Source organism: Triticum urartu, chromosome 2 (assembly GCF_003073215.2).
Source record: "Triticum urartu cultivar G1812 chromosome 2, Tu2.1, whole genome shotgun sequence".
In the NCBI taxonomy this organism is placed as follows: Eukaryota; Viridiplantae; Streptophyta; class Magnoliopsida; order Poales; family Poaceae; genus Triticum; species Triticum urartu.
The window spans coordinates 416,340,484-416,361,135 of NC_053023.1; the positions used below are offsets into that span (position 1 = coordinate 416,340,484).

The 20,652-nt window shown below is 47.2% G+C and overlaps 1 protein-coding gene across 1 annotated transcript; it reads left to right on the forward strand.

Moving 5' to 3' along the window:
• The first annotated feature begins 1,677 nt into the window (after positions 1–1,677).
• LOC125537616 (probable pyridoxal 5'-phosphate synthase subunit PDX1.1) lies at positions 1,678–3,142 on the forward strand. The gene has a single exon (XM_048700942.1). It carries the CDS (start codon positions 1,693–1,695, stop codon positions 2,854–2,856), a length of 1,164 nt encoding a protein of 387 aa, XP_048556899.1. The 5' UTR covers positions 1,678–1,692; the 3' UTR covers positions 2,857–3,142.
• The last annotated feature ends 17,510 nt before the right edge of the window (positions 3,143–20,652 follow it).

A 20,652-nucleotide genomic window follows, 5' to 3' on the forward strand; every position in this document is an offset into this window, starting at 1 on the left:
GACACAAGAGCTGATGCCACAATTCTAGCCCAGTTCTGTCAACACACCGCCTAAAGGTTAGATTCAAATTTGCACCATCCGAAGCTTGGGCTGGTGAGCAGAGAGGTTGGTTACAAATCTCAAAACAGAGGCCAATATCTAACTTTAAGGAACAATCTCCCAACCAAATGCCATGCCAGAAACTAACACTTTCTTCATTCCCAACATTCCACTTATAAAAAGTGTGAGAGGCACTTAAAGCCCATGTAATGCCTTTCTAGAATGGAGATCCAACCCCATTTCTAGACCACAATACATTATAATTTTCTGTTTTGTATTTATGATCAATCAAAATTCTCCAATCTCTCCCCTCACTATCATAATATCTTTTTCCCCAAGAGGCCAGAAGAGCCATATTAAAACCTCTAATATTTGGAAGACCTAGCCCACCAAAGTCTTTTCTTCTGGACACCAATCCCCAGCTGCCAAGGTGAAAACTTATGATTGTTGTAGTGATTCATTCGTGCAGCAACTCACACTAACGTTTCTAAACAACTGATGTTGAATCATTAAAATATTTATTGCGCCGGTTGTAACGCAACAGGCACTTATCTAGGCTCATAGTAAGTCACATCTTTTTTTTTGAGCATCAGTACAGACACAAGCGCTTATATACACGTGCATACACTCACTCCTATGAACGCACACACACACACCCTACCCCTATGAGCATCTCCGAGAGACTGAGCCGGCATATCATCTTGAGATTTACGAAGTCACCGTAGGCGCCTCGTCGTCGACGGGAACGTCTCCTCCCACTGAAAGCGCATCGCCGGAAATCCTGAAATAAATCCAGGAATAATGCGAGCACCAGGATTTGAACTCTGGTGGGTTGGGATACCACTGTCCACCTAAGTCACATCTTAGTCAAAGCCTTTAAAAGAAATGTAGAAATCTGACAAAGGGTGACATACTACTTGGCAGTAGAATGATGAAATTACAAAACGACTTCCTCTTCTCGAAAGGTTCCCACACTCCATTTTTTATATGCTGAAGAATGTCATCTCCTTTTCATGTCAGTGCAGAGTATTGTATTGCCACATACCCTAGTAATAGCTATGTTGATGTTACTTTATATATACTCCAGTTTTCAACAAAAGAATCAGTAAGATATTATTGATAAGGTACGGCTACTTGGGTGCATGGGGATGAATGATATATGATCATGGTTACATAGAAATGAGCAATTTCTTTTGTTAGTATAGGAAGAGCAGAGGCTTGTCTCGTAGTCGTAGGTAGTATGGACCATGCAGCCTTTTTTCCTTTTGTTTTGTTTTGTTTTGTGGGTTGCTGCACTGCATGGTCCGTGAAGTGAACTTGTTGGAGGCACCTGAGCCAAGCACGGTGCATCCATGGGGAGCCAGAAATTGGAAGGGAAATATCCATAGATGGAGACGTTGTTGCCGTCGAGAACCATGAGGCTACCGGGGGGACGTAGCCGTCGTCCGAGTCACACATAATACTTTGAGCAGCAGATTAACACGGCTAGACGAGAAATTCCCAGAGAAATCAACAAGGGGGGGAGGCTCTCTATCTCTAGGCAGAGAAAGCATGCGAGTGACGAGAGATTTTCGAAAAGGCGAAGAAAAAGAATGTACCACCATGCGTGCGGGTAGAGAAGGAGAGATTGGATTTGTTTGGTCGTGGTTGGTGATGGCGGCGCGGCAGCGAGTGGTGGTGCTGGACTGGCCCACCCTAGAGAAAAGGAGGAGCGATCTGGATCGTCCGTCCGCCCATCACGCACCTTCATCCATCGGTATAAGAATTGCTGCCACCCACGGCCCATCCGCGCATCCCACACACCCCACCCCCATTCCGCCGCCTCGCCTCTCCTCTCTCTTCTCACTCCCTCTCGCCGCAGAGAAGATGGCGTCCGACGGCAGCGGCGTTGTCACGGTGTACGGCAGCGGCAACAACGGCGCCGGTACGCAGCTCGAGCCCAAGTCGTCCCCGTTCTCTGTCAAGGTGGGCCTGGCCCAGATGCTCCGCGGCGGCGTCATCATGGACGTCGTCAACGCCGAGCAGGCGCGCATCGCCGAGGAGGCCGGCGCCTGCGCCGTCATGGCGCTCGAGCGCGTCCCCGCCGACATCCGCGCCCAGGGCGGCGTCGCACGCATGTCCGACCCGGGCCTCATCCGCGAAATCAAGCGCGCCGTCACCATCCCGGTCATGGCCAAGGCCCGCATCGGGCACTTCGTCGAGGCCCAGATCCTCGAGTCCATCGGCGTCGACTACGTGGACGAGAGCGAGGTCCTCACGCTCGCCGACGACGCCCACCACATCAACAAGCACAACTTCCGCGTCCCCTTCGTCTGCGGCTGCCGCAACCTGGGCGAGGCCCTCCGCCGCATCCGCGAGGGCGCCGCCATGATCCGTACCAAGGGCGAGGCCGGCACCGGCAATGTCATCGAGGCCGTCCGCCACGTCCGCTCCGTCATGGGCGACGTGCGTGCCCTCCGCAGCATGGACGACGACGAGGTATTCACCTATGCCAAGAGCATCGCCGCACCGTACGACCTCGTCATGCAGACCAAGCAGCTCGGCCGCCTGCCCGTCGTCCAGTTCGCCGCCGGCGGGGTCGCCACGCCGGCCGATGCGGCCCTCATGATGCAGCTCGGCTGCGACGGTGTCTTCGTCGGCTCCGGTGTCTTCAAGAGCGGCGACCCCGCGCGCCGCGCGCGCGCAATCGTGCAGGCCGTCACCCACTACAGCGACCCTAATGTGCTCGCCGAGGTGAGCTGCGACCTGGGTGAGGCCATGGTGGGCATCAACCTCTCCGATCCCAAGGTCGAGCGCTTTGCGGCGCGCTCCGAGTGATCTTTGTTGGCCACCATCAATACCAGCTCCCAAAATAATACTCCATGGATCAATGATAAGGACAAAAAACAAGTACTTAGAAACGATTCCTAGTTATTATCATGTGATTTCTTCATGATGATCATTCTAGCTCCGATAACAATTCAAGCGGTAGCAAGCATGCACCTCGAGTCAGTCTGTCGGTCGGTCAGTCGCTCGCTTTATATATGTACACACATGTTGTCGTCTTCCATTTCATTTATGTTGTTGTTAACACAAGTTTAAGTATCCATCCATCCTTTCCCTCCGTGTTATAGGCATGTACTCTTGCTACTATGCATTTTGCTGTTTCAGATTCGTTGTTGTTTCTCTGATCGATTTTGCTACTGTTGTTGCCAATTACAACCGGCAACAACTCAAATGATGCAGTCTGGTACTTTACTTGATTAGCACTCACTATTTGGCTAAAGTAGAAATTAGGCAGCCCATCGTTGCAGGTGCCCCCACACAGGCTAAAAGCCAAAAGGCAGCGACGCCTTGTACAATACAAGGTGCTTAGAGAGATGCTTACAGTAAAATAAGCATCGATGCTTAGAGAAAGACGGATTTATTTCTATCAACATATCCCGTAAGCACGGATGTGACGCTCGCTCGTACATTCAGTAAAATAAGTGGACGTCAAGCGGGCGTCTGGGCAGAACGGCAGAACGTTGGAGGAATAGACGTACAAAACAGATCTTAATTGCGCGCGTGCACATGCACTTTAGGTGTTAGGACATTTATCGATAAGACCACATGTAATGCATGATGCTTGGGGAGGTACTCGTATAAAAGAAAAATCATTTTTTAAGCACACGTATTTGCTTGTGAACTAGAGATGAGTAAGAGCATCTTCAGCCATTGAGCCTCTCAGGAGGCATTTTTTTGGTCGCCTGGGGGCTACCGGCGATAACTTTAGCCTGGGTGTCAAAATTCCACTCGTTGTCCCCCCACCCCCACCTCCTCGTCTGTCTCTCCTCTGCTCGGCCATGGAGGTGGAGTGTGGCATGGCCCTGCTCGGCCATGGAGGCGCGTGCGGGCTAGCTCCGCCACGCACAGGCGGACGCGGGGCGCCTCGGCCACAACGCAGGCGGACGGGCGCGGGCAAGCTCCGTCACGCACAGGCGGGCGCGGGCGAGCTCCGCGTCCGCTCGCGCGCCGCTCCGTCCCGCCTCGGTCTGCGCACGGCTCCGCCCGCTGCCGCGGCGCTCCCGGCCCTCCCCGGCCTGGCCGCGCCTGGCCCTCCGCCCGCCTGCGTCGCGGCGCCTCCTTCGCGCGGCTCCCTCGCAGCTCGCCGACGCGCCCAACTTCCTCCTCGGCGCCCTCGCAGCTCTCCGGCGCGCCCAGCTTCCCCGACGAGCTTCGGCGCGAGCGCGAGCATCCGCGGGGGCGGAGCACGGCGGCTCGGCTGAAGCAGGTGTGGCGGGCGAGCGGGTGCATGGCGGTCTTGCGGTGGGGCAACAGCGGCGGCAACACGACGGGGAGCGGCGGAGCAGCCGCTCCAAGCGCCGACTGTTCACCGCGCCTGAGGCCCGTCGCGTCGCCGGTAGCCAAGGCCAAGGCGGCGGGAAGGGAGGGAGAGAGGAGAGAGCTGCGAGGCGGAGGCGACCGGGCGGCCGGAGCACGGCGGCTCGCCTGAGGCGGCCGTTCCAGGCGGCGGGGAGGAAGAGAGAGAGGAGAGAGCTGGCCAGAAAACGTGGGGCCTTTGTGTGCGTGGAGGGAAAAAGAGAGAGAGGGGAAGGAGCACGTGGGTGAGGGAAAATGAGGGGACAGGGGAGACGCGGGCCCACAAAACGGCAAAATTAGGCCCCCAGGAGCCCCCCGGTGCGCTGGGTGTGGCATGGGGCAGCCGACGCTAATTTTTGCTAGTACCAGCGAAAAATGAGGACTTCGGGGATGAGTGGGGCGTTTTTTGCCCACCGGCGCCTAAAAAAATGTCCTAGGGGCCTAGTGAAGATGCTCTAAGTAGCGTTGGTGCTACACAAATAAGTATCTGTGCTTAAGAGAAAATCGGTTTATATTTATAAGCATCTTACATTGTATAAAGCCTAAGATGGTCTTTTCTCATTCATTTCATGTCACTAGGAGTAGCCAAATATATATATATATATATATATATATACACAAATAGTGTATCAAACATATATAGATTAAAGAAAATAGAACAACAACAATACAACAATACAACCCATGCATTACCAATCCTTAGTGCTAATACCACATCCATATCAGGCAAAAAAGACCATATCCAACAACCAAATAGCCATATAATCATGGACTTCCTGCAGGAGATATGCCCTAGAGGCAATAATAATTATTGTTATTTGCGAACTAACCTATGGTTGGATGGTTAGAGGGACAGTGGTATCTCGAACCTACCAGGGTTTAAGTCCTGGTGCTCGCATTATTCCTGGATTTATTTCAGGATTTTCGGCGATGCGCTTTCAATGGGATGAGACGTTCCCGTCGACGACGAGGCGTCTATGGTGACTTCGTAAATCTCAAGATGATATGCCGACTCAGTCCCTTGAAGGTGCTCATATGAGTAGGGTGTGCGTGTGCGTGTTCTTAGGGGTGAGTGTATGCGTGTATGTATGAGCGCTTGTGTCTGTACTGTGTTCAAAACAAAAAAATAGTTGTCTTCAAGTTCGTAATTGATCTTTATGTTCTATGCTAAAAGTGCGATGGTCCTTGAGCTCGTATATCCATAAAGGATTGGAGGAAAACCCATGTGCATGTGTGAAATAATAAACAGCAAAATATATTCCTAGTCGTGCCTCTAAGACTAGCTCAAGCTGCATGATGATCATGTTTTTCTAATCATGAGCATGACTATGCCTACAATTTTGAAGACCCCACGTTATAAGAACACTTGTATTGAATTAACCCATGTTGATGTTATGTTATGAGATACATTTGTCACAAGTTAATGGTTTTATAACACAGAGAAAATTAGTGTTTGCATAGTTTCTTAGACCATGAGAGTATCGAGTTCCTTCATACTTGCTTCATGAACTTTGGGGTTTGTTAAACGTCATCCATAATAGGATGGCTATTATGGCGGTTTTCGGGTTCATGAAAAAGTATGACAAGGGACTAGATAGCTCAAGATTGGAATTTGCTCCTCCGACGATGGAGAGATATTCTTTAGGACCTCTTGGTGTTACGGTATCCATTATCGTCTGGCCAGACATAGCGTGATTTGATCACGGGGATGCCAGAACACGAGTACAAGAAAAGAGAACAAAACCGGTAACGAGGAAACTGGCATAATGAAGAAGTTATTGATTCATAGGGATGCTATTAAATCTCACCTCGAGTATTTGTAACATATTGCGAAGCAACAAGAACAACATTCGGTAATTACATGTTCGCTCGAATATTCATTCGTGTGGGTATAGGGATCAATTTGGATGTCCACGGTTCTACTATTGATCATTGATCAGAAAAGTTCCGCTCATGTCTATACTTCACAGAACCTATAGGGTCACACACTTAAGGGTCATCTATTTGCTAAGTAATAGACAGTGAGTCCGGGAGATTGTTTCCGGAAAAGTTTCGAAGATGACTAAAAAGTTTCATAGAGAAAAAACGGAAACGTTATGTAGACAAACTACATATCGGAAATGTTTCGAAACGCATCAAGAATTATTTTAGTGGGTATAGGAAATGCTCTGGACCTTCCGGAATTTTTCCAGATTTTTCATACACTGAAAATATTTCATGAAAAAGTTTTCATGAATAGTGGTAACACTATTAGGGTACAACCACTATTTGGTGGCTTTTTGGAAAGCCACCTTTTAGGGCTTTGTCCCAAAAGTCAAGGGGATGACATGGGGCGGTAGGACCCCCTTTGGGGGATCCCACTAAAGGTGACCGACCAAGGGAGGAGCTCTTCCATGGAGCTCCATTTCCCTTCCCCTTTTGCCCTTATGAAGGACAAATCTCATGGGTTTTTTGGTATTTCCAAGTGCCACTCTACCCCTTGCCTCACACTATAAATAGAGGTGGAGGCAGCTCTTCAAACTCACTCAAGTACTCTCATACACTCCTCTAAAAAAGTTCTCTCATACACATGCCATGCAATGACCTGGCTTTCTATCTCCCTCTCCACAAAATAGTTTCGTAGCTGAAAGATTGTCTAGTCTTTGGTAGGTCCTAGTTCTGGATGGAAAAGCCCTGCTAGATAGTTGACACCGGATGTGTGCAACTGGGTAGAAAGGTCGTAGTTTCGATCTTAGTTCGGGAGATACACCGAGGTTCTGTCCAAGGGCCACCCGAAGGGCTATCTGAGGGCCTCCCGAAGAGCTGTCTGAGTGACTGGTCAAGTTTCTGTTTGAGGGCCTCCCGAAGGGCTGTCCGAGAGACTATCTGATAGAGAACATTCTCGCAGTTGGGAGGTTGTAAAATCCTAGCTGCGGGGATCTGCACCAATGATCTCCATCGACTCTCCTTCTGCTGTGCTACGAGTCGGTAATGATCAGATCAAACCTTGTATGCATCTTCATAGTGGTCCTGGGCGTGTACGCAGTACAGAAATATTTTGTTTTCTGCTGCCTTATGATATGTCTCCAACGTATCTATAATTTTTGATTGTTCCATGTTATTATATTATCTGTTTTGGATGTTTTATATGCATTAATATGCTATTTTATATGATTTTTGGGACTAACCTATTAACCTAGAGCCCAGTGCCAGTTCCTGTTTTTTCTTGTTTTAGAGTTTCGCAGAAAAGGAATATAAAATAGAGTCTAAACGGAATGAAACTTTCGTGATGTTTTTTCTTAGACCAGAATACATCTAGAGGACTTGGAGTGCACGCCGGGAAAGCCACGAGGCGGCCACAAGGACGGAGGGCGCGCCCAGGGGGTAGGGCGCGCCCCCACCCTTGAGGGCCCCTCATGACTCCACCGACCTATTTCTTCCGTATATATATTCTCAAGTACCCCAAAACCAATCAGGAGAGCCATGAAAACTCTTTTCCACCGCCGAAACCTTGTGTACTCGTGAGATCCCATCTAGGGGCCTTTTCCGGCATCCTGCCAGAGGGGGATCGATCACGGAGGGCTTCCACATCAATAGCATTGCCTCTCCGATGAAGCGTGAGTAGTTTACCACAGACCTACGGGTCCATAGCTAGTAGCTAGATGGCTTCTTTTCTCTCTTTGATTCTCAATACCATGTTCTCCTTGATGTTCTTGGAGATCTATTCAATGTAATACCTTTTTGTGGTGTGTTTGCCGAGATCCGATGAATTGTGGATTTATGATCAGCTTATCTATAAATATTATTTGAATCTCCTCTGAATTCTTATATGCATGATTTGATATCTTTGCATGTCTCTTCGAACTATCGATTTGGTTTGGCCAACTAGATTGGTTTCTCTTGCAATGGGAGAAGTGCTTAGCTTTAGGTTCAATCTTGTGGTGCTCGATCCCAGTGACAGAAGGGGAACCGACACGTATTGTATTGTTGCCATCGAGGATAACAAGATGGGGTTTTCATCATATTTCTTGAGTTTATCCCGCTACATGTCATCTTACTTAATGCGTTACTCTGTTCTTATGAACTTAATACTCTAGATGCAGGCAAGAGTCGGTCAATGTGTGGAGTAATAGTAGTAGATGCAGGTAGGAGTCGGTCTACTTGATACGGACGTGATGCCTATATTCATGACCATTGTCTTAGATATCTTCATAACTTTGCACTTTTCTATCAATTGCTCGGCAGTAATTTGTTTACCCACTGTAATAATTTCTATCTTGAGAGAAGCCTCTAGTGAAACCTATGGCCCCCGGGTCTACTTTCCATCATATAAGTTTCTGACCTACGATTTTAGTTTCCTATTTACTTCTTTTGCAATCTTTTACTTTCTATTCCATAAACAAAAAATACCAAAAATATTACTCTACCGTTTATCCATCTCTATCAGATCTCACTTTGCAAATAACCGTGAAGGAATTGACAACCCCTTTATCACGTTGGGTGCAAGTTGGTGTTTGTTTGTGCAGGTATTTGGTGAATTATGCGTTGTCTCCTACTGGATTGATACCTTGGTTCTCAAAACTAAGGGAAATACTTACTCTACTTTGCTGCATCACCCTTTCCTCTTCAAGGGAAAAACCAACACAAGCTCAAGAGGTAGCAGGAAGAATTTCTAGCGCCGTTGCAGGGGAGATCTACGCCAAGTCAAGACATACCAAGTACCCATCATAAACTCTCATCTCTCGCATTATATTATTCTCCATTCACCTCTTGTTTTCCTCTCCCCCACTTCTAAAACGATTTTCAAAAAGATTTGCCCTTTTCTTCGCCCTTCTTCCGTTCGTCTTTTCGTTTGCTTGTGTTGCCATGTGCCTCCTTTTTGCTTGCATCTTTGCTTGCTAAAAAACTATTGTTATGGATCCTCATCCACTTGCTAATATTTTTAAGAGATCCAATTATGATGAATCTAATGCTAGTGAGTTGAGTGCACTAGATTATCTTTATGAGGTTTTGCTTGAAATTCGTGAATCTGAAAATTGTGATGAAGTGTTGAAAGATGAAATTTATGAAGTGATTCATGATAGCTCCTTTAATGAAAAACATGATTGCAATGATATTATTATAAATTCTATTAATGTCAATTGTGTTAATGATATGCAAAACCCTAAGCTTGGGATGCTAGTTTTGCTATGTCCACTACTTGTTGCAATGATCATGATTGGGGTGATTCTTCTTATAATCTTGAAAATTTATTTAAGCCCCATGATGAATATGAGATTGATAATAATGTTTGCAGTAATACTAAAAGTGGGTTTGGAAGAGTGTCAACTTTAGATTCCACATATTTGGATAATGTTCAATCTTATGAAGTTTTTGATAAAAGTGGGTTTGGAGAGGTCTTGACTTTAGTTAATGATATTCCCACTATTTTGGAAGAGTGTCAACTTTGAATGCATGTGGATCATGTAGAGAAAATTTGATGTGATAGAGATATTGTTGAATTTGAATATGATCCCACGTGTAATTATTATGAGAGAGGAAAATATGGTTGTAGAAATTTTCATATTACTAAATTACCTCTCATTATGTTGGGATTGCTATTGTTTCTTTCTTCTTCCTTGCATATGGTGGTTTTTGCTTGCGTTGATAATTTGTTTGCTTATAAAATGCCTGTGCATAGGAAGTATGTTAGACTTAGATGTGTTTGCCACATGTTTTATGATGCTCTCTTTGTGCTTCAATTCTTGTCTTTCATGTGAGCATCATTAAAATTATCAATGCCTAGCTAAAAGGCTTTAAAGAAAAGCGCTTGTTGGAAGACAACCCAATATTTTTCCTTGATGTTTTTCAATAAATATTTCATCTAGCCTCTGGTTAGATGTGGTTTGTGTTTTAATTAGTGTTGGTTCAACAAACCCTGGGTCTGTTGCACAGACTATGCATAGGCACTGGAACAGGACTGAGGCACCAACCCAAGTCAGACTACAAGAGACCAAGAGCTTCAAAGGACCAACATGCAAACTAGGAGGACCAAAGTCAAGCCAGGGAAGCAAGATACCACCAGGAGAAAATCCTCCCTTGCCGGGCAGGCGATCTCGGCAAGGACGGGGCCACCACCAGAAGAAGACGTCAAAGACGTCCGACAGGGCTTGTCGGGACACACGATGGAAAAAACACCTCACCCAACCACTCCACCATGACCCGCATCATCAATCAGTGCGGTGTCAAGCCGCAAAGTGACTAAGTGGCAGCCATTCGCCACTTGGCAACCTTTCTCTATGGAAGATGCCCAAGAACGACACCCGTCCTGCGACGTGTCAAGCGAGCAGGTGTGATGCTGGCAAAACAGCCCGGCAAGGCTTGCCGGGCAACCAATGATGTGAAGTTAAGTGGTGCATTTAATGCACCCTATCGGCATGCAGAGTTAGGTATGATAGCACTGCTTGCTATCTTATTATTGCATAATGACTACTTTGTGTAACACCCCGGATGTAACTTGCCATATTTGTACTCTGACTCTTGCCATTTTCAGCTTTAAGTTATGAGATTCCCTCGTGGTTGGGTTTTGTCTTTGTTTTGCATTTTGTTCATGTCATGCATCTCATATCATGTCATCATGTGCATCGCTTTTGCATACATGTTCGTCTCATGCATCTGAGCATTTTCCTCGTTGTCTGTTTTGCAATCCGACACTCCTACGTCCACCGGCGCCCCCTTTTTGCCTCTTTTTATGTGCGGGTGTTAAACTTTCTCGAAATGGACCGAGATTTGCCAAGCGGCCTTGGTACACCACTGGTAGACCGCGTGTCAAGTTTCGTTCCATTTGGAGTCCGTTTGATACTCCAACGGTTAACCGGGGACTGTAAAGGCCTCGTGTGTGTTGCAGCCCAACACCCCTCCAAAGTGTCCCAATAACCCATCCAAACCTCTCCCATGTCCTCCGCCGTGGGATCACGATTGCGTGGTCGAAAACTACACCTCATTTGGACACTCCCACCTCCTTCTAGGTATAAATATGTGATCCCCGTCCAAATCTCGCAGTCCAACCCTAGCCTTCTTCCACCCCGCGCCGCCGGGCACGTTCGGTCCGGCCGGACAAAGCCGCGCTGCCGCTGTAACTGTAACACCCCGGATATGACTTTCCCAATTTGTACTCCAACTCTTGCCGTTTCCGGTGTTAAGTTATTTTATTTTCTCGGGTTCGGGTTTTGTCTCCGTGTGTTGTTATCGTTGTTCATGCATCTCATATCATGTCATCATGTGCATTGCATTTGCATACGTGTTCATCTCATGCATTCGAGCATTTTCCCCGTTGTCCGTTTTGCATTCCGGCGCTTCGTTCTCCTCCGGTGGTCATTTCTACCTTTCTTTCGTGTGTGGGGATTAAACATTTCCGGATTGGACCGGTTGCCAAGCGGCCTTGGTTTACTACCGGTAGACCGCCTGTCAAGTTTCGTACCATTTGGACTTCGTTTGATACTCCAACGGTTAACCGAGGGACCGAAAAGGCCTCGTGTGTGTTGCAGCCCAACACCCCTCCAATTTGGCCCAAAACCCACCTAAACCTCCATCATCTAGAGCGTTCGATCACGATCGCGTGGCCGAAAACCGCACCTCATTTGGACTCCTAGCTCCTCCTACCTATAAAACTAGCCTCCCCGAAATTTCGGATCTTCTACCTAACCCTAGCCCCCTCGTCTCTCCGCGACCGCGACATCCGCCACCGCCAACCAGAGTCCGCCACCTGTGCCACCGCGTCGTCCGCCGCCGGCCCGCGGAAGCCCGCGGCCGGCCCTCCCGCGCCGCCACCGGGCCGCGCCCCGCCGCGCCTCTCCTCCGCCTTCGCCGCCGTCCGCCTCCGCCGCTCCACCGCGCAGCCGCCGACGCCCCTCGCCGGCGACCGCCGCCCTTCGCGCCCGACGACGTCCGCCGCTCGCCGCTTCCTCCGACCACCGGCGCCGCCCCGCTGCCGGCCAGATCCGGCGTCCCCACTGCCCGGATCCGGCGCCCGCGCCCCTCTCCGGCGAAGATCCGGCCCGACTCTGGCGACCCCCCCATTTCCGGCGAACTTCGATCTCCGTGCTGCTAGAGTACCCGATCTGGATCCAGATCCGGAACCCTAATCCTCGGTTGACTTTTTGCCCCATTTCAGTAATATTTTGCATTATTCATCGCATAGTAACTTTGCATCCGTAGCTCCGTTTTGGCATATAGCATATCAAAATGTTCGTCTCAGAGAGCACATCATTTCATTCCATTGCATCATTTTCATTTGAGTTCATCTTGATGCCCGAAATGCTGTTAGAAGAGTGCTACTTGAGATAATTGTCAGATCTGCTGCTCCATTTAGATATTTGTCATTTTTGCCATGATTATTGTGTGCATGATATGCCCATGAGCTCTACATATGTTTTGTTAAGGGTTTTGCCATCTTTCCAGAGGTGCAACCCATGTATTTTTGTGATGTGTGTGGTGACTAGCACAAGCTTGCAAAGTGAGGCACTTGGTAATGCTGATTTCAGGGACTTAGCATTTCCACTAAGTCCTTGAGCTGTTTATCTCATATGGCCATATGTTCATGTTGTTTCCTAGTGATCCGTGCCTCTTTTGAGGATGATCAGTAAGGATGTTTTGTTAATCTTGTAGTGCTCTATCCATCCATGTCTTTGTTTGCGTTTGAAATTATGGAGCACCCTAGCTTGAGTCAATCGAGCTCTACTTTTACTACTTCGTGAATCTGGGCAGATTGTCTACTTGTTAGCGATTTTGCCGATGATGTTGTAGTTGATCCATGCATGCTATGTTATTGGTCTTGCCATGTCTAGCTTGCATAATGTGTATTCTTGATGGATGTATGCTTAGATTTTCATGACTTGCTCTGTGGTGAGTGCATCGAGCTCGTAAACATGCCTACGTGATATCTGTTTTCAGCATGCTCCAGTTTTCACTAAGTCTGAGAACTGATTATGTTTTTTCCATGTTCACATGCTTGCAATTGTATTTTCTGATCCCTTTTGGCTCAAGGTCACTAAGGGACTTTTGTTAAGCTCTTTGAGTAGCCCCATGCCATGCTTTACTTTGCCATGTTCAGGTCCTGTAGCATGTAGTTTTTCTTGCTCCGAAGAGTGCTATCTGATCTGAAATTCCAGACAAGTGTTAATTTCACTAAGTCTGAAATCTGTTCGTCAAATGCATTTTTGCCATGCTTGTTTGAACCTGTTAATGGATGAATTGGCCGTAGCTCAGTGCTAGACTTTTGTTAAGAATCTTGAATACATCCCTGACATGTATTTTGATGCCATGTTTGGGTGCTGTAGCTTGTTCATCTCTTTGCATTTAGATGGCTACTTGCTGTAAATCACAGACCGGTGTCATATTTGAATTGCTTGCCATTTCCAAACCGTAACTCCGATTCCGGCGTTCTTTATATCGTTTTCAAGCGATTTCATCTCATCTTTCCAGTGGCACACTTGGATTTCCAAGTTGATGCCAGGTTCATGCATTCCTTGTCAAATCTTGCATATGCATCCCGCATCGCATCCCGCATAGCATACCATCCTTGCATCATATTGTTTGATCCTTGCACGTGGTTGATTGTGTCCTTGTTGCTTGTTTGTCTTGTTTGGGTAGAGCCGGGAGACAAGTTCGCTAACGAGGAGCCCGTTGAGTTTGCTTTCGAGGATCCAGTCAACTCTGACAACTTTGCAGGCAAGACGATCATACCCTCGAAATCACTACTATCTTTGCTATTCTAGATTGCTCGCTCTTTTGCTATGCCAATGCTGCGATGCCTACCACTTGCTGTCAAGCCTCCCAAATTGCCATGTCAAACCTCTAACCCACCATGTCCTAGCAAACCATTGATTGGCTATGTTACCGCTTTGCTCAGCCCCTCTTATAGCGTTGCTAGTTGCAGGTGAAGATTGGAGGCCGTTCCTTGTTGGAACATTTATTTACTTGTTGGGATATCATTATATTGCCATGTTATCTTAATGCATCTATATACTTGGTAAAGGGTGGAAGGCTCGGCCTCTCGCCTAGTGTTTTGTTCCACTCTTGCCGCCCTAGTTTCCGTCATATCGGTGTTATGTTCCTGGATTTTGCGTTCCTTACGCGGCTGGGTTATAATGGGAACCCCTTGATAGTTCGTCTTGATTAAAGCTTTTCCAGCAATGCCCAACCTTGGTTTTACCATTTGCCACCTAGCCTCTTTTTCCCTTGGGTTTCCGGAGCCCGAGGGTCATCTTATTTAAACCCCCCCGGGCCAGTGCTCCTCTGAGTGTTGGTCCGATCGAGTAGACTGCGGGGCCACCTCGGGGCAACTTGAGGGTTGGTTTTACTCGTAGGATGTCTCATCTAAGTGTGCCCTGAGAACGAGATATGTGCAGCTCCTATCGGGATTTGTCGGCACATTCGGGCGGTGTTGCTGGTCTTGTTTTAACCTGTCGAAGTGTCTTGAAGAACCGAGATACCGAGTCTGATCGGAACGTCTTGGGAGGAGGTCTATTCCTTCGTTGACCGTGAGAGCTTGTCATGGGCTAAGTTGGGACTCCCCTGCAGGGATTTGAACTTTCGAAAGCCGTGCCCGCGGTTATGGGCAGATGGGAATTTGTTAATGTTTGGTTGTAGATAACTTGAACCTTAACTTAATTAAAATGAATCAACTAAGTGTGTTACCGTGATGGCCTCTTCTCGGCGGAGTCCGGGAAGTGGACACGGTGTTGGAGTAATGCTTGCGCAGCTTCCTCTCTAGTTTCTCGCTTGCGCTTTGCCTCCTCTTCTCGCTCTCTTTTGCGAACAGGATAGCCACCATATTTGCTAGTCGCTTGCTGCAACTCCACATATTTACCTTGCCTTACCTATAAGCTTAAATAGTCTTGATCGCGAGGGTGCGAGATTGCTGAGTCCCTGTGGCTCACAGATTACTATTACACCAGATGCAGGGCCTGATGATTCCGCTCCAGGTGACGCGCTCGAGCTCAAGTGGGAGTTCCACGAAGACTCTCAACGATACTATGTTTCTTTTCCTGATGATCAGTAGTGGTGCCCAGTTGGGGGTGATCGGGACCGTGTCGCTTGTTGGGTTATCTTCTATTTTGGCGCCGTAGTCAGGCCACGAGTGTTTGACTGATGTAATGTTATTTATGTACTTGATTGACGTGGCGAGTGTAAGCCAACTATGTTATCTCCCCTTTTATTATCTATATTACATGGGATGTTGTGAAGATTGCCTAACTTGCGACATATGCATTCAATGCGATTATGCCTCTAAGTCGTGCCTCGACACGTGGGAGATATAGTCGCATCGAGGGTGTTAGAAGTTGGTATTAGAGCCTTCCCCGACCTTAGGAGCCCCATTGCTTGATCGTTTTTAGCGCCCGAGTTGTGTTTAGAAAAATGTTTTGAGTCATTTAGGAATTATATATCGGAGAGTTTAGGAATTCTTTTTACTTCCCAGTCTCCTCATCGCTCTGGTAAGGCATCCTGACGTAGAGTTTTGACTCTTCTCTTCTCAAATTTCACTAAATTTTTTTTAGGATCACGCGGGTATCTTGGAATTGTTCCGATGGTTTTATGATGAGAACATTGTCTTGGTGCCTCCTGTCAGGGGTTTTGTGGAAGTGTCCCGGGGAGTTGAGCTCTGAGGTGTTGTCATCATAATTTTATCGTTGCAGTTCTGGAATACCTGAGTTTAGTACGCCGACATCGAAAATCTCTTTTATGCAGTTCATTGGTGAGATAACCTCGACGCCACCCAGTACTGGGGCGGGAGTTCGGGAGTATCGCCATAACTTGTATAACGGATGCTTTTCGAAGGTTGAGGTAGATGGTTTCCGAAGTTTTCTCGGTTATGTGTTGAAGGATGGATACACCTGGATGTAGGATTTGCTAGATTTGGGTGAGATATTATGCTTCCCCTGTATCCCCAACACCTGATTGCATAACCGGAAAGGTTCGGGAGTTTCATAGGTGGGAATTCTCGTAGCTCTAGTTCTTCTTCCACGGATAGTTGGTTTGAGATTGGGATTTCTTACCGATTATTCATTCTTGATCCGTACCTTGTTGATTTATTTCTCTACCTAAATTCTACGTGGCTTCTCAATTTATGGATATGTGACCATTTCAAGAGGAATGCATTCGTTCATTTTGTTCGGATGTGAAGACTACATGTTGCAATTTTCATTCCGTTGGATTCAGCTTCAATATTTATCTATCAATGTGCTAATGGATGTCAACCTCTTCAGGATGGCTCCTCCAACGCGCACTACTCCGAATCCTGATCCACCACCACCTCCACCTCCTCCGGAGGCATGGCAAGCTATGATGGCCGCAACCAATGCAAACACACAGTTGATCATGCAAATTCTCCAAGAGCGTAATCAAGGCAACCAAGGGAACCAAGGCAACAATCAGAATCACTTTGCTACACTCAACCAGTTCCTTGCTAACGGGCCAAAGACTTTCAGCAATTGTGTTGAGGCAACCGATGCTGACGATTGGCTTGTGGATCTGTGCAAGCATTTCGAGTGTAGTAACGTCAAGCCTGAGGACTTTGTCAAGTTCGCTTCCTTCCAACTCAAAGATCAAGCTGCAGAATGGTTCCAGCAATACAAGGATTCCAGAGGTGGATGTGTTATCACTTGGGATGAATTCCGTCAAGATTTCAGAGCTCACCATATCCCTCAGAGCGTGGTTGAAAGCAAGCGTGAGGAATTCCGCAACCTGAAGCAAGGCTCTTTGTCTGTCTATGACTACAACAAGTTGTTTCAGAAGCTCGGCCGCTTTGCCAAGCAGGACGTCCCTGATGAGAAGAGAATGATATACCAGTTCAAGGGTGGTCTCAGAGAAGAAATTCAGCTCGCTCTTGTTCTCTTTGAGCCCTTGAGGTACGATGAGTTCTACAACATGGCATTGAAGCAAGAAGCTGCTCAATTGAGGTGTGATGCTTCCAAGAAGCGAGTCAGAGATGCTACTCCTTCTTCCTCTACTCAAGTGGCCAAGCAACAGAAGTATTGGCTTCCTCCTCCTCCGTTCCGTCAGCCGTATCAGCAGAAGAGCAAAGGTGGCAATGGATCTTCCCACGCACCCAACCCTGGCTTTCAGAACAAGACTTCGTCTCAAGCTCCAAGATCGAGTGCTCTGTATCACCGTCCGCTTTCAGAGGTCACGTGCAACAAGTGCCAACAGAAGGGTCACTATGCCAACAAGTGTCTCAATCAGAGGCGTCTCCCTCCTCCTCCTATGAGATCGGCAAGTACAGCTATGGTCAAGCATAACCCCAAGCACGCCAAGGTCAATTTGATGAATGCAGCTCAGGCAGAGGACTCGTCAGATGTCATCATGGGTAACCTTCCAGTTAACGATATTCCTGCAAAAGTACTTTTTGACTCTGGTGCATCGCATTCCTTCATGTCATTCCCATTTGCATCGGAGAACAATTTTAGTACTAAGGCTTTACCTAGAGCTATGCAAGTCGTCTCTCCAGCTAAGCGTCTGAGTTCTAGTATGATGGTTCCGAATATTTCTATCTTGATGGGTGATTTCAAGTTTCTCTCTTCTCCGGTGGTTCTTGGTAACTCGGATATTGATCTTATTCTCGGAATGGATTGGCTTTCTAAGCACAAGGCTCAGCTTGATTGTGCAGCCAGACAGATTCAATTGACTCATTCGTCTGAGGATGTAATTGTCTTTGCCGCTCAGGATAATACCATCCGTCTGTTTTCTCTCAATGAGAAGGGTGAACTGGATGCTATCTCGCAGATTCCAGTCGTTTGCGAATATCAAGACGGCTTTCCAGAAGAGCTTCCAGGAATGCCTCCGCACCGGCCAGTTGAATTCGTTATTGATCTTGAGCCTGGCACGGAACCAGTGTGCAAGCGTCCTTACAAGCTCGGACCTGAAGAGTTGAAGGAGCTGAAGAAGCAACTTGATATTCAAGAAAGAATGGGTCTCGTCCGGCCTAGTTCTTCTCCGTGGGGTTGTGGTGTTCTTTTTGTGAAGAAGAAGGATGGAACGGATCGGATTTGTGTTGATTACCGTCCATTGAACAAGAAGACCATCAAGAACAAATACCCACTTCCTAACATCAATGAGCTATTCGAACAACTCAAAGGTGCTCAAGTTTTTCTCCAAGCTTTATCTCTGTATGGGTTATCATCAGATTCGAATCCGTGAGCAAGATATTCCCAAGACGGCTTTCAGGACAAGCTATGGTTCATATGAATACACTATCATGTCTTTTGGCCTCGTCAACGCTCCTCCAACGTTCTCTCCCATGATGAACTTCATCTTCAACGCCTACACCAATAACTTCGTTTTGGTCTATCTCGACGACATTCTAGTTTTCTCGAAGGACAAGGAAGATCATGCCAAGCACTTGCGTTTGGTACTCGATAAGCTCAGGTAACACCAGTTCTACGCCAAGTTCTCCAAGTGTGAATTTTGGCTCGATGAGGTTCTTTATCTTGGTCATATCATCTCTGCCAAGGGCATTGCCGTGAATCCTGAGAAGGTGTCTACAATTGTGAATTGGGAACCTCCTCAGAACGTGAAGCAACTCCGTAGCTTCCTCGGTCTCGCAAGCTACTGTCGAAGATTCGTTGAAAACTTTTCTAAGATCGCGAAGCCTCTCTCAAATCTTCTCCAGAAGCACGTCAAGTACGTTTGGTCTTCGGAGTGTGACATTGCTTTCAACACTTTGAAAGAGAAATTGATCACTGCTCCAGTTCTGACTCCGCCTGATGAATCCAAGCCGTACGAGGTCTTTTGTGATGCCTCTCTTCAAGGTCTTGGCGCAGTGTTGATGCAAGAGAAGAAAGTTGTTGCTTATACCTCTCGCCAGTTGAAGCCCAATGAGAAGAACTACCCCACTCATGATCTCGAGTTGGCGGCAGTTGTGCATGCTCTTTTGACTTGGAGACATCTCTTATTGGGAAGAAAAGTGGACATTTTCACTGATCACAAGAGTCTCAAGTACATCTTCACTCAGCCTAATCTCAACCTCAGGCAAACTCGATGGGTCGAAATGATTCAAGAGTATAATCCGAGTATCGAGTATATTCCAGGCAAGGCCAATGTGATTACTGACGCATTGAGCAGGAAAGCTTATTGCAACAGTCTGATTCTCAAGCCTTATCAACCCGAGCTTTGTGAAGCTTTCCGCAAACTTAATCTGCAAGTTGTTCCTCAAGGTTTCCTCGCCAACCTTCAAGTCTCTCCTACCTTGGAAGACCAGATTCGCCAAGCCCAGCTTCTTGATGCTATGGTGAAAAAGATGAAGATTGGGATTGCCAAGAGTCAACCCAAGTACAAGTGCTACCGCCTTGATGACAAGGACACTCTCTTCTTCGAGGATCGTATTGTTGTACCCAAAGGTGAACTTCGTAAAGTGATCATGAACGAGGCTCACAATTCTCTCCTCTCCATCCACCCAGGGAGTACGAAGATGTATCAGGACCTCAAGCAGGCTTATTGGTGGACTCAAATGAAGCGCGAGATTTCTCAGTTCGTGAATGAGTGTGATGTCTGCAGAAGAGTGAAGGCAGAACACCAAAGGCCAGCTGGTCTCCTCCAACCTCTTTCCATTCCAGAATGGAAGTTTGACCACATTGTGATGGACTTCGTGACTGGGTTTCCAAAGTCCAAGCGTGGCAATGATGCTATATTTGTTGTCATCGACAAACTCACCAAAGTGGCTCACTTTCTGCCTATCAAAGAGTCAATCACTGCAGCTCAATTGGCGGAACTCTATACCTCTCGAATTGTCTCTCTGCACGGTATTCCTCTAGTGATCTCTTCAGACCGTGGCAGCATCTTTACCTCCAAGTTTTGGGATTCTTTTCAGAAGGCCATGGGTACCAACATCCGTTTCAGCACAGCTTTCCATCCTCAAACTAGCGGTCAAGTCGAGCGTTTCAACCAGATTCTTGAAGATATGCTCAGGGCTTGTGTGATCTCCTTCGGCATGAAGTGGGAGGATTGTCTTCCTTATGTTGAATTCTCCTACAATAATAGTTTTCAAGCAAGTTCGGGCAAGGCCCCATTTGAAATTCTGTATGGCAGGAAGTGCCGTACCCCTCTCAACTGGTCTGAAACCGGTGAACGTCAGCTTTTGGGTAATGACTTAATCACAGAGGCAGAGAAAATGTGCAAAGTCATTCGAGATAACCTCAAAGCAGCCCAATCCCGCCAGAAGAGCTACTATGATAGTAAGCACCGTGATTTGGTTTTCGAGATCGGAGATCATGTTTACCTCCGTGTCTCTCCAATGAAAGGTTCTCGTCGCTTCGGTAT